The sequence below is a fragment of the Pseudorca crassidens genome, chromosome 2 (assembly GCF_039906515.1).
Source record: "Pseudorca crassidens isolate mPseCra1 chromosome 2, mPseCra1.hap1, whole genome shotgun sequence".
Taxonomy (NCBI): Eukaryota; Metazoa; Chordata; class Mammalia; order Artiodactyla; family Delphinidae; genus Pseudorca; species Pseudorca crassidens.
In genome coordinates this window covers 34,546,081-34,560,482 of record NC_090297.1, presented here as the reverse complement: position 1 = coordinate 34,560,482, position 14,402 = coordinate 34,546,081, and the positions used below count along the sequence as shown (strand labels likewise).

At 38.2% G+C, this 14,402-nt stretch overlaps 1 protein-coding gene across 8 annotated transcripts in view; it reads right to left on the bottom strand.

Moving 5' to 3' along the window:
* Positions 1-14,402, bottom strand: part of CCDC30 (coiled-coil domain containing 30) — a 172,160-nt gene that overhangs the window by 26,884 nt on the left and 130,874 nt on the right. For all 8 annotated transcript variants that reach the window (XM_067725743.1, XM_067725735.1, XM_067725738.1 and 5 more), the window contains one exon: positions 8,929-9,091. In XM_067725743.1, the coding sequence (XP_067581844.1) occupies positions 8,929-9,091 (163 nt within the window). The remainder of the gene's footprint in view (positions 1-8,928; positions 9,092-14,402) is intronic.

Sequence of the window (14,402 nt, the reverse complement as noted above, 5' to 3'; positions counted from 1 at the left end):
TAGGGAGGATGGGAGGGAGACGCAAAAGGGAGGGGATATGGGGATATATGTATATGTATAGCTGATTCACTTTGTTATACAGCAGAAACGAACACAACATTGTAAAGCAATTATACTCCACTAAAGATGTTTAAAACAAAAAAAGTAGGGCTGCTGTGGCATACAGCCCCAACTGAGGGGTAGCCCTTAAGACCAGGGGGAAGGGAAATCTCAGTGGGCAAAGCTTGTGTTCACTTTGCCTGGAAAGGGAGATGTCCAGAGGCATGGACCTATGCTAATTTATAGAAAGTTTCTAATAGTTTGGCCAGATGATCAGGGATTTGGAAAGAATAATATTGGAGGACTGATGAAAAAGAGGCCTGGACTAGAAATGCTGTCCAATCGGTGGGAATGTTCTATGTCTGCACTCTCCAACATGGTGGTCACTTGCCACCCGTGGCTACTGAGCACATGAAACGTGCCTAGTGTGTCTGAGGAACTGAATTTTTAATTTTATGTAATTTTAATTAACTTAGCCACATGTGGCTAGTTGACACAATATTAGACAGCACAGGCCTAGAGTGTGAACATATATGTGTTACATGTGTTTCTGCTCAGCAGAGGGTTTCCACAGAAGAGGTGGCTCTCAATAATCAGGTGGAAAAAATAGTACATTCTGGATGTCACTTAGCCTCTTTTTCTATCTATTTGCTCATTCAGTGGGCTCACGTGCAAAGTGCATGGGGGCAGGAATATATTTTATAAGGAGTCACCAAGGCTAATCCACCCAACTTGCTAAAAGCACAGATCAATGTTGAGCAACTGTTATGGCAGTTGGGGGGCCAGGCAGCCACCTGGTAGTAGGTTTATTACTCTGGACCCCTTCCACCATGCAGAGAACAACAATTTGTCCTCAGTGAAAGAGACACTCATTTTATTTTTGTTCTTTTCATTAATCTTTATTGGAGTAGAGTTGATTTACAATGTTGTTAGTTTCTTGCTGTACAGCAAAGTGATTCAGTCATACGTACATATATATCCACTCATTTTTAGATTTCCTCCCCATTTAGGTCACCACAGAGCACTGAGTAGAGTTTCCTGTGCTATGGAGTAGGTTCTCATTAGTTATCTATTTTATACATAGTAAGGAAACACTCATTTTAGATACGGATTTGCTTTCTCTTTCCACAATGCTTTTGCCAGGACCACCATCTGTGGACTTACCAAATTCTTTATTTCTTGTCATGATATACTACCACCCAACATGGCTTCTGACCAAGAAAATCATTTTACACTAAGAGAAGTGAAACAAAAGCTCATATATATGAGAGTCATTGGTCTCACCCTATATCCCACTATCCAGTAAAAAAACAAACCTGTAAAACAGTGGAAAGACCTATGGAGGATGTAGTTATGATGCTGGCTAGGTGAAAACATCTTTTGAGGTTCAGTGATGTCCGATAAGATGATGTCTAAACTTTTAACCATTGATTGATATATGATGCTGTTTCTCTCAGAGCCAGAATATGGGAAAGAAACCAAGAGCTGGAATGGGAGTGGCTTTTCAAACCTATACCTCATTGGCAAAACATGTGTTATTGTATTATTGGTAGTTAACTTATAATTAAGTTTTAAAGTTAGTATATCCATGTGGATTGAGACTGAAGAAGCAGCAATTAACATTACCCCCAAATGACCACAGATGCTGCTGGGACTCTGAGAAGTTAAGTGTATCAATGAAACAGGAGGCAGGGCACGACCTTTAAAAGAATGACATAGCTGTTGAGGATACAACAAAAACTGGTTGGAACCGATTAGGTCAAAGATGGCAGAAGATTTGACTTCCAGTAGACTTTGAGCCTCATTATATGCTCGTTGTAACTAGCTAAACAACACACCCACAGGTGCTGTGACAGTTCTGAGGCCAACCATAAAAGTCCCAAAAGTGGGCAGTCACCCAATTCCTGCAAATCCCTGTCCCTTCTCCAAAATAGTTGGAATAATCCTCCCACTCATTAGCCTGTGAAATTACCCAGCCTATAAAAATTAACCACGCCATATTTCGGGGCCTCTCACCTTCTGAGATGGCCCACACTCTGTCTGTGGAGTGAGTTTCTCCCAGGGCCGCTCTGGCCTTTTGAGATGGACTGCATTCTGTCTATGGAATATGTTTCTCTCTAAATAAATCCACTTCTTACCTATCACTTTGTTATCCACTGAATTCTTTCTGAGATGAGACAGAAGAACCTCAGCTTCATTAATTCCTGAGACCGGGTGTGTGATCGCAATTAAGACAGTGGGCTCAAGTCCCAATGTCGGTTTTGGCTGGGTTCAAGTCCCAATCTAAGTTCTGAGATTTCATCTTCATTTATATGAGTGATAGTGCATCCTATTAGAGGAAAGCATACTACTCTTCATTTTAAAAAAAAAATTTTAAATTATTTTTTATATAGCAGGTTCTTATTAGTTATCTATTTTAAATATATTAGTGTATATATGTCAATCCCAATCTCCCAATTCATCCCACCACCAGCCCCCCACCGAACCCCCCCACCCCACCATTGCTTTCCACCCTAGGTGTCCATATGTTTGTTCTCTACATCTGTGTCTCTATTTCTGTCCTGCAAACCGGTCCATCTATACCATTTTTCTAGGTTCCACATATATGCGTTAATATACGATATTTGTTTTTCTCTTTCTGACTTACTTCATTCTGTATGACAGTCCCTAGATCCATCCACGTCTCTACAAATGACCCAATTTCGTTCCTTGTTATGGCTGAGTAATATTCCATTGTATATATGTACCACATCTCCTTTATCCATTCGTCTCTTGATGGGCATTTAGGTTGCTTCCATGACCTAGCTATTGTAAATAGTGCTGCAATGAACATTGGGGTGCATGTGTCTTTTTGAATATGGTTTTCTCTGGGTATATGCCCAGTAGTGGGATTGCTGGGTCATATGGTAATTCTATTTTTAGTTTCTTAAGGAACCTCCACACTGTTCTCCATAGTGGTTGTATCAATTTACATACCCACCAACAGTGCAACAGGGTTCCCTTTTCTCCACACCCTCTCCAGCATCTATTGTCTATAGATTTTCTGATGATGCCCATTCTAACTGGTGTGAGGTGATACCTCATTGTAGTTTTGATTTGCATTTCTCTAATAATTAGTGATGTTGAGCAGCTTTTCATGTGCTTCTTGGCCATCTGTATGTCTTTTTTGGAGAAATGTCTATTTAGGTCTTCTGACCTTTTTTGATAGGGTTGTTTTTTTAATATTGAGTTGCATGAGCTGTTTATATATTTTGGATATTAATCCTTTGTCCGTTGATTAGTTTGCAAATATTTTCTCCCATTCTGAGGGTTGTCTTTTCATCTGGTTTGCAGTTTCCTTTGCTGTGCAAAAGCTTTAAAGTTTCATTAGGTCTCATTTGTTTATTTTTGTTTTTATTTCCATTTCTCTAGGAGGTAGATCAAAAAAGATCTTGCTGTGATTTATGTCGAAGAATGTTCTTCCTGTGTTTTCCTCTAAGAGTTTTATAGTGTCTGGTCTTACATTTAGGTCTCCAATCCATTCTGAGTTTATTTTTGTGTATGGTGTTAGGAAGTGTTCTAATTTCATTCTTTTACATGTAACTGTCCAGTTTTCCCAGCACCACTTATTGAAGAGACTGTCTTTTCTCCATTGTATATCCTTGCCTCCTTTGTCATAGATTAGTTGACAATAGGTGCGTGGGTTTATCTCTGGGCTTTCTATCCTGTTCCATTGATCTATATTTCTGTTTTTGTGCCAGTACCATATTGTCTTGATTACTGTAGCTTTGTAGTATAGTCTGAAGTTAGGGAGTCTGATTCCTCCAGCTCCACTTTTTTCCCTCAAGACTGCTTTGGCGTCTTTTGTGTCTCCATACAAATTTTAAGATTTTTTTGCTCTAGTTCTGTAAAAAATGCCACTGGTAATTTGACAGGGATTGCATTGAATCTGTAGATTGCTTTGGGTAGTATAGTCCAATATTTTCACAATATGGATTCTTCCAATCCAAGAACATGGTATATCTCTCCATCTGTTTGTGTCATCTTTGATTACTTTCATCAGTGTCATATAGTTTTTTTCTTTTTTTTTTTTTTGCGGTACGTGGGCCTCTCACTGTTGTGGCCTCTCCCGTTGCGGAGCACAGGCTCCGGATGCGCAGGCTCAGCGGCCATGGCTCACGGGCCTAGCTGCTCCGCGGCATGTGGAATCTTCCTGGACCGGGGCACGAACCCGCGTCCCCTGCATCGGAAGGCGGACTCTCAACCACTGCGTCACCAGGGAAGCCCTGTCGTATAGTTTTCTGAGTACAGGTCTTTTACCTCCTTAGGTAGGTTTATTCCTAGGTACTTTATTCTTTTTGTTGCAATGGTGAATGGGATTGTTTCCTTAATTTCTCTTTCTGGTCTTTCGTTGTTAGTGTCTAGGAATGCAAGAGATTTCTGTGCATTCATTTTGTATCCTGCAACTTTACCAGATTCATCGATTAGCTCTAGTAGTTTTTGGGTGGCACCTTTAGGATTCTCTATGTATAGTATCATGTCATCTGCAAACAGTGACAGTTTTACTTCTTCTTTTCCAATTTGTATTCCTTTTATTTCTTTTTCTTCTCTGATTGCCATGGCTAGGACTTCCAAAACTATGTTGAATAATGGTGGCGAGAGTGGACATCGTGGTCTTGTTCCAGATCTTAGAGGAAATGCTTTCAGTTTTTACCATTGAGAATGATGTTTGCTGTGGGTTTGTCGTATATGGCCTTTATTATGTTGAGGTAGGTTCCCATTATGCCCACTTTCTGGAGGGTTTTTATCATAAATGGGTGTTGAATTTTGTCAAAAGCTTTTTCTGCATCTATTGAGATGATCATATGGTTTTTATTCTTCAATTTGTTAATATGGTGTATCACATTGATTGATTTGCATATATTGAAGAATCCTTGCATCCCTGGGGTAAATCCCACTTGATAATGGTGTATGATCCTTTTAATGTGTTGTTGGATTTTGTTGACGATTTTTGCATCTATAGTCATCAGTGATATTGGTCTATAATTTTCTTTTTTTGTAGTATCTTTGTCTGGCTTTGGTATCAGGGAGATGGTGGCCTCATAGAATGAGTTTGGGAGTTCCTTCCTCTGCAATTTTTTGGAAGAGTTTGAGAAGGGTGGGTGTTAGCTCTTCTCTAAATGTTTGATAGAATACACCTGTGAAGCCATCTGGTCCAGGACTTTTGTTTGTTGGAAGATTTTTAATCACAGTTTCAATTTCATTACTTGTGATTGGTTTTTTCATATTTTCTATTTCTTCCTGGTTCAGACTTGGAAGGTTATACATTTCAAAGAATTTGTCCATTTCTTCAACGTTGTCCATTTTATTGGCATATAGTTGCTTGTAGTAGTCTCTTAGGATGCTTTGTATTTCTGCAGTGTCCATTGTAACTTCTCCTTTTTCATTTCTAATTTTATTGATTTGAGTCCTCTCCCTCTTTTTCTTGATGAGTCTGGGTAAAGGTTTATCAATTTTGTTTATCTTCTCAAAGAATCAGCTTTTAGTTTTATTGATCTTTGCTATTGTTTTCTTTGTTTCTATTTCATTTATTTCTGCTCTGATCTTTATGATTTCTTTCCTTCTACTAACTTTGGGTTTTGTTTGCTCTTCTTTCTCTAGTTCCTTTAGGTGTATGGTTAGATTGTTTATTTGAGATTTTTCTTGTTTCTTGAGGTAGGCTTGTATTGCTAAAAACTTCCCTCTTAGAACTGCTTTTGCTGTATCCCGCAGGTTTTGGATCATTGTGTTTTTGTTGTCATTTGTCTCTAGGTATTCTTTGATTTCTTCAGTGATCTCTTGGTTATTTAGTAATGTATTGTTTAGCCTCCATGTGTTTGTGTTTTTTATTTTTTTTCCCGTAATTGATTTCTAATTTCATAGCGTTGTGCTCAGAAAAGATGCTTGACATGATTTCGATTTTCTTAAATTTACCGAGGCTTGATTTGTGACCCAAGATGTGATCTATCCTGGAGAATGCTCTGTGTGCCCTTGAGAAGAAAGTGTAATCTGCTGATTTTGGATAGAATGTCCTATAAATATCAATTAAATCTATCTGGTCTGTTGCGTCATTTAAAGCTTGTGTTTCCTTATTAATTTTCGGTCTGGGTGATCTGTCCATTGGTGTAAGTGCGGTGTTAAAGTCCCCCACTATTATTGTGTTACAGTCGATTTCCTCTTTTATAGCTGTTAGCAGTTGCCTTATGTATTGAGGAGCTCCTATGTTGGGTGCATATATATTTATAGTTGTTATATCTTCTTCTTGGATTGATCCCTTGATCATTATCTAGTGTCCTCCCTTGTCTCTTGTAACATTCCTTACTTTAAAGTCTACTTTATGTGATATAAGTATTGCTACTCCAGCTTTCTTTTGATTTGCATTTGTATGGAATATCTTTTTCCATCCCCTCACTTTCAGTCTGTATGTGTCCCGAGGTCTGAAGTGGGTCTCTTGAGACAGCATATATATGGGTCTTGTTTTTGTATCCATTCAGCGAGCCTATGTCTTTTGGTTGGAGCATTTAATCCATTCACGTTTAAGGTAATTATCTATATGTATATTGCTAGTACAATTTTCTTAATTGCTATGGGTTTTTTTTTTGTAGGTCCTTTTCTTCTCTTATGTTTCCCACTTAGAGAAGTTCGTTTAGCATTTGCTGTAGAGCTGGTTTGTTGGTGCTGAATTCTCTTAGCTTTTGTTTGTCTGTAAAGCTTTTGATTTCTCCCTCAAATCTGAATGAGATCCTTGTTGGGTATAGTAATCTTGGTTGTAGGTTCTTCCCTTTCATCACTTTAAATATATCATGCCACTCCCTTCTGGCTTGTAGAGTTTCCACTGAGAAATCAGCTGTTAACCTTATGGGAGTTCCCTTGTATGTTATTTGTCATTTTCCCCTTGTTGCTTCCAATAATTTTTCTTTGTCTTTAATTTTTGTCAATATGATTACTATGTGTCTCAGTGTGTTTCTCCTTGGGTTTATCCTGCCTGGGACTCTCTGTGTTTGCTGGACTTGGGTAGCTATTTCCTTTCCCATGTTATGGAAGTTTTCGACTATAATCTCTTCAAATATTTTCTCAGGTCCTTTCTCCTCTCTTCTCCTTCTGAGACCCCTATAATGTGAATGTTGTTTCATTTAATGTTGTCCCAGAGGTCTCTCAGGCTGTCTTCATTTATTTGCATTCTTTTTTCTTTATTCTGTTCTGCAGCAGTGAATTCCACCATTCTGTCTTCCTGGTCACTTATCCATTCTTCTGCCTCAGTTATTCTGCTATTGATTCCTTCTAGTGTATTTTCCATTTCAGTTATTGTATTGTTCATCTCTGTTTGTTTGTTTTTTAAATTCTTCTAGGTGTTTGTTTTTTAATTCTTTAGGTCTTTGTTAAACATTTCTTGCATCTTCTCAATCTTTGCCTCCATTCTTTTTCTGAGGTCTTGGATCATCTTCAGTATCATTATTTTGTATTCTTTTTCTGGAAGGTTGCCTATCTCCACTTCATTTAGTTGTTTTTCTGGGGTTTTATCTTGTTCCTTCATCTGGTATAAAGTCCTCTGCCTTTTCATTTTGTCTATCTTTCTGTGAATGTGGTTTTCCTTCCACAGGCTGGAGAATTGTAGTTCTTCTTGCTTTTCAAGCATACTATTCTTTTTATTGTTTAAAAGGTTAAATATTGGGTAAAAGGGTTTGTTTGGAAGCTGATTATACAAAGTGGACTGTGACATTGCTTACAGGGCCCCTATTTTTCTAAGCTGTCCCCTGTGTTGCAAGGTTGGAAGTCTGAAAACTTTTCCCAAACTCCCTTGACAGCAGAGTTCCAGTTTGGTTTCTGCAAATGAAAGGCAGCTGCACACAGTTTGGAAAGCATGGGGGAAAGCATAGGAAAAGCCACTGTTCTCCTCTAGCACTACTCGAAGCAGATATGGTAGGGGGTCCTTGGAGAAAGAACCAGGCATGGCTTTCTTGACAGAAGCCATTTTTGGCCTAATCCATTTTGTGATCTAAGCCTGGCCACGATGCTTGCCCTTGAACAGGTCTCAGTAATTAATGATCTAAATGGAAGTGAGGGAATGTAAGAACAAAGGAAAAGCAGTCAAGAAATAATAGTTCAGTGATAAATCTAGTCCTAGTTCCTCCTCAAGGGATACATAACAATCTGATACACGTCTTTGGGTTCTACAGGAAGTAAGACCCCCACCTAGGTGGAGGACAGCATGATGATGTTCACCCTCATGACTTCAATCAACTAAAGCTTGGACTCTATGGACCTTTGCCCCAATTCTATGCTGAATTCTCCTCTGCTCAAGCTCCTTCATGAATATGCACGTACCCTTAGCTTAAAACTTCCCCAATTTTGCTGTTCAAGGAGACACTGCTTTGGGAGAGAGCCCTGGTGTTCTTACTTGCTGCAAGTAACAAATCCTTCCTTCTCCTGTTCTTTGGCTTGGCTGTATCTTTTGGCTCAATACCTACCACGAGGCAAATCCAGTATCTGGGTAACACTACCAGGTAGATGAAAGGGAAGATAGCAGATGAGACTTTTGTAAGGGCTTCAGGGAGAGTTCCTGTAAATCTCCCACTTCGGTGCTGCAGGAGTTGGTTTCCCTGTGATTCCTGAACTTCTGGATTTATTGAAAGCTGGCAACCTTCTACTCACCCCTACCTCTCCCTTCCAACAGTTCTGTAAGCATGTTCTTCCCCGTGTTAAATTCCTTCTTGCTTGCAATACCTAGAGTAGATTCTGCTTTCCTGAATGAATCCTGACTAAACTTAATGGGTAAAGTGCTAGGCATTCAATAATTATTAGCTCTTATTAGCTATCAATTAGGTCTAAGGGAATAGGGAAACTGAGAAGCATACCTATTTGCTTTCTTACCTCATCAGATTTTCTTTTTTCATTTTCCAGTTGTTTAAGTTGGGTCTCTTGTTGCTGAATTCTGGATTGTTGCTGAGAACTGGTCATTTCCAGTTGATTCTCTTTATCCTTTAAGATTTTCACTTGCATTTGTAGCTCATTCATATTCTGATCTAGGAGTTTCCTGAGGGCAATTAATGTACATTAAACCACACTGTGAATTGCAAAGCTCTGCAAAAGAAACTCTTCGACCTAAAATTGTTGTACTGGGCACAGGGGATTTTTTTTTGGTTCACTGAGGTAAGGTAGGTGTCCGTAAGATAAAGGGACCAACATCAAAGGAAACTCCTTTGTGACAGAAGCTTTTCTTAGTTTTCTCTCTCACTCCTGAAAACCACCCTATGAAGAATAAATAATTTTCCTTATTTACCAGAGGAAGCTGTGGCACAGAGAGGTTTAATTAACTTGCTCCAGGTCACACGGCTAGGAAAAGTTGGAGGTAGGGCTCTAATTCCAAATTCTTTATTCTTTCTTTTTTTTTTTTTTTTTTTTGGCCGCGCCCAGGGATCAAACCCATGTCCCCTGCAGTGGAAGCGAGGAGTCTTAGCCACTGGACCCTCAGGGAAGTCCCGGGGATTCTATATTCTTTGTACTTGTTCTGAGTGCTTTATGAGTTGAATCCCATCATTTTCTTCCTTTAATATAGGGTTGTTAGTTACAAACACTATTGATACTAATGCACACGTGTTAACACTGCTGTAGCATTCTCCTTTACTCTTAAGATAAAGTAAAAATTCTTTTTTTGGACTTTGGGATCTTATTTCCCCGACCAAGGACTAACCCAGCCGGGCTCTCAGCAGTGGGGGAATTCCTTTAATATGGTTTATTAGCTAGCTTACCTTTCTAGCCTCATTTTCTTGCCACTTCCTCTACCCTCAAACATTTTGTTCCAGGCAAAATGCACTTTTTCACTTCCTGAAACAAGTCATTCTCCACACTTATTCCTCCCTTGCAACTCCAACCTTTTCCCTATCCTCCTCTTCCAGGCCTTCCTTTGCCTGATATTTTCCACTTAGTTTTACCATAACAACTACTTGACTCTCAGCTTAAATAGCTTTCTTTGAGGAAGGCTTTCTCGAGCTTCCTAGACCAAATTAGGTCTCCCTGCTATGTGTTATCTGAGCATCCTAAACCTCCCTTAGTATAACACTTCTCATACTTCATTATAGTTACAAAGTCTTATGTGTCAGGATATTAATTATAAAATTATTTTAGGGACTTCCCTGGTGGCACAGTGGTTAAGTCTCCATGCTCCCAATGCAGGGGGTCCGGGGTTGATCCCTGGTCATGGAACTAGATCCCACATGCATGCTGCAACTAAGAGTTTGCATGCCACAACTAAGAAGCCGGCAAGCTGCAACTAAGAGTTTGCATGCCACAACTAAGAAGCCGGCAAGCTGCAACTAAGGAGCCCGCCTGCTGCAACCAAGACCCAGCGCAACCAAATAAATAAATAAAATATTAAAAAAATTATTTTATAACAGCAAAAAGTCTAAAAAACATTTTATATAAATTGTGATATATCTATGTAACAAAATGCTATACAACTGCTTAAAATATTATGAAACTATAAATCCATAACAGAAAGGTGGAAAATCACAAAATATTTGGAGATTAAACAAACATGCTTCTATCTAAACAATACGTGTGTTAAAGACAAATCTTAAAATTATTTTAAAGTACATGTAGTTTACATGAAAATGAAAACGCAACTTACAAAATTTGTGGGATGTGGCAAAAGCAGTGCTTGGAGAGAAACTTATAGCATTAAATGCAAATATTATAAAAGAAGAAAGATTGAAAATCAATAATCTAAGTTTCTACTTTAGGAAACTAGAGAAAGAAGACTAATATAAGCCTAAATAAAGCAGAAGAAAAGAAATAATAAAGATTAGAGGAGAAATCAATAAAACTGAAAGCAGGAAAACAGTAGAGAAAAACCAGAAAACCAAAGCTGGTTCTTTGAAAAACTCAATAAAATTGATAAACCTCTAGCCAGGCTAGAGAAGACACAAATCACTAATATCAGAAATGAAAGCAGGATCATCATCATCACTACTGATCCTATGGACATTAAAAGGACAATAGAGGGACAGTATGAACAACTCTGCCCACAAATCGGATAACAGATAAAATGGACCAATTCCTTGAAAGATGCAATCTACTAAAATTTACACAAGGAGAAATAGATAATCTGAACTGGCCTATATCTATTACAGAAATTGAATCAATACTTAATAGCCTTCCAAAAAATAAAGCACTAGGCCCAGATTCTACCAAATATTTAAGGAAGAAATGATACCAATTCTCTACAATCTCTTCCAGAAAAATTGAAGAAGAGGGGACACTTCCTAACTAATTCTATGAGGCCGGCATACCCTAAGAGCAAAACCAGATAAAGACACAAGAAAGGAAAACTATAGACCAATCTCACCCATAAACAAGTCCAAACTCCATAAGGTGGCTATTTAGGCTCAGCATGACCAAGCCTACCTTACCTTTCTAGCCTCTTTTTTTTTTTTTTTGCCACTTCCCTTATCCCCAAACATTTTTTTTCTAGCCAAAATGAATATTCCACTTCGCTGAAGAGAAGAAGATTATGATTTTGACAACAGTAACATCGAATATAGAAATAACAACAATAATAACACCTCGGTAGTAGCGGCTTTGTAAAATGTGTCAACTTGGGTAGGAATTCCTTCCATGTATGTTTCTGGTTAGAGTGGGCTACAAGAGATCTATTTGCTCAAGATTTGGAGGGTGGAAGTGAAGCAGTTTTACACTTGGAAAGTCAGAGCACGTGCTTCTGCAGCTCATACTGTTGATGCTTATCTGCTGCTCACCGTGGCATGAGGTGATAGCTGGGTCTGCAACTGCTCCACCTTCCCTCTCATCCTCTTTCATCTTCTCGATCTCCTGGGCCAGGTCTTTGCAGCTCCTTGATGAGGGGGACCAGCTTCTCCCTACTTTATCAAGGTTGGAGGTAGTGAAACTGACCTGGGTTCCAGGCCAGCCTCTGCGGTTCAGCTTGTGCTCATGGGTTCCAGCTCTCCCTCACTTTATATCCATTTTCACTTCCTGACTGGTTGCCCTGCGGACTTTGAGTTCCAGCATAAGAAACAAAGATGACAGGCTTACAGACTGTGTAACCTGTTCCCACAACTGTATAAGACCAGCTCTCTGTAACAAATCTCTTATTATTGATAAATATATATGACTCCTATTGGTTTTACTTCTTTCTTTGAACCCTGACTGATACAAGTGCTTAGTATGTGCCAGACACTGATACAAGCCAACTGCTATAACTCATCCAATCTACACACTGGTTCTATGAGGTAGGCCTAGACAGGCACAGAGGATAAGAAACTTGCCCAAGGTGATGCAGCTACTAAGTGGCTAATAAGATGTCCATGTTATATTGTTAGGTTAAAAATGCAAATTCCATAGCAATAGAGTAAAATGATTCAACTTAAAAGAAAATAAAACTAGAATAAAAAATATATGCATAAACATAGAAAAACATATGAGAAATACATAGCAACCACTTAAAGTGGTTATTGCTGAAGGGTAAAATTCTGAAGAACGTATGCTTTTTATTTTATATAGCTCTTCAATATTTGAAATTTTATGATAGGCAGTTATATTATAATTATACTTGCTGGAATTTATCCCAAGGAAATAAAGGATATGCATAAAAATTTGTCTAGGAGGTATATATTATGTTATTCTTTCCTATAGCTGGGAAACTGGGAAAAACGTAGATGTCCAACAATAAAGGACTGAGTAAATAAATTATGGCATGTTATTAAAATAATGTTCTAGAAGAAGATTTAATGGCAGGTAAACAGATTATACTATTTTAAGTGAAAAAAGTAGGTTACAACATAAATATCTAAATTGGGGTTGCTTTCTTCAGGTTACAAAATAATGTGTACTAGATAGTCTCCTTTGTTGTGGAAAATAACTTCCCTCCATATTTCATTTTCCTATACTTAGTTCATATATTTCTTCTACATATTTCTTTTTCTTTTCTTATTAGTTATCCATTTTATTCATATTAGTGTATATATGTCAATCCCAATCTCCCAATTCATCACACCACCATTTCCCACCACTTTCCCCCCTTGATCTCCATATGTTTGTTCTCTACATCTGTTTCTCTATTTCTGCCCTGCAAACCGGTCCATCTGTACCATTTTTCTAGGTTCCACATATATGTGTTAATATATGGTATTTGTTTTTCTCTTTCTGACTTACTTCATTCTGTATGACAGTCTCTAGTTCCAAACACGTCTCTACAAATGACCCAATTTCGTTCCTTCTTATGGCTGAGTAATATTGCATTGTATATATGTACCACATCTTTATCCATTCGTCTGTCGATGGGTATTTAGGGCGCATCCCTGACCTGGCTATTGTAAATAGTGCTGCAATGAACACTGGGGTGAATGTGTCTTTTTGAATTATGTTTTTCTCTGGGTATATGCCCAGTAGTGGGATTGCTGGGTCATATGGTAATTCTATTTTTAGTTTCTTAAGGAACCACCACACTGTTCTCCATAGTGGCTGTATCAATTTACAATCCCACCAACCGTGCAAGAGGGTTCTCTTTTCTCTGCACCCCCTCCAGCATCTGTTGCCTGTAGATTTTCTGATGATGCCCATTCTAACTGGTGTGAGGTGATACCTCACTGTAGTTTTGATTTGCATTTCTCTAATAATTAGTGATGTTGAGCAGCTTTTCATGTGCTTCTTGGTCATCTGTATGTCTTTTTTGGAGAAATGTCTATTTAGGTCTTCTGCCCATTTTTTTACTGTGTTGTTTGTTTGTTTGTTTTTAACATCTTTATTGGGGTACAATTGCTTTACAATGGTGTGTTAGTTTCTGCTTTATAACAAAGTAAATCAGTTATACATAGTGTTTGTTTTTTTAATATTGAGCTGCATGAGCTGTTTATATATTTTGGAGATTAATCCTTTCTCCGTTGATTAGTTTGCAAATATTTTCTCCCATTCTGAGGGTTGTCTTTTCATCTTGTTTGTAGTTTCTTTTGCTTTGCAAAAGCTTTAAAGCTTCATTAGGTCCCATTTGTTTATTTTTGTTTTTATTTCCCTTTCTTTAGGAGGTAGATCAAAACAGATCTTGCTGTGATTTATGTCAAAGACTGTTCTTCGTATGTTTTCCTCTAAGAGTTTTATAGTGTCTGGTCTTACATTTAAGTCTCCAATCCATTTTGAGTTTATTTCTGTGTATCGTGTTAGGGAGTGTTCTAATTTCCTTCTTTTACAGGTAGCTGTCCAGTTTTCCCAGCATCACTTATTGAAGAGACTGTCTTTCCTCCATTGTATATCCTTGCCTCCTTTGTCATAGGTTACTTGATGATAGGTGTGTGGGTTTTTCTCTGGGATATCTATCCTGTTCAATTGATCTATAT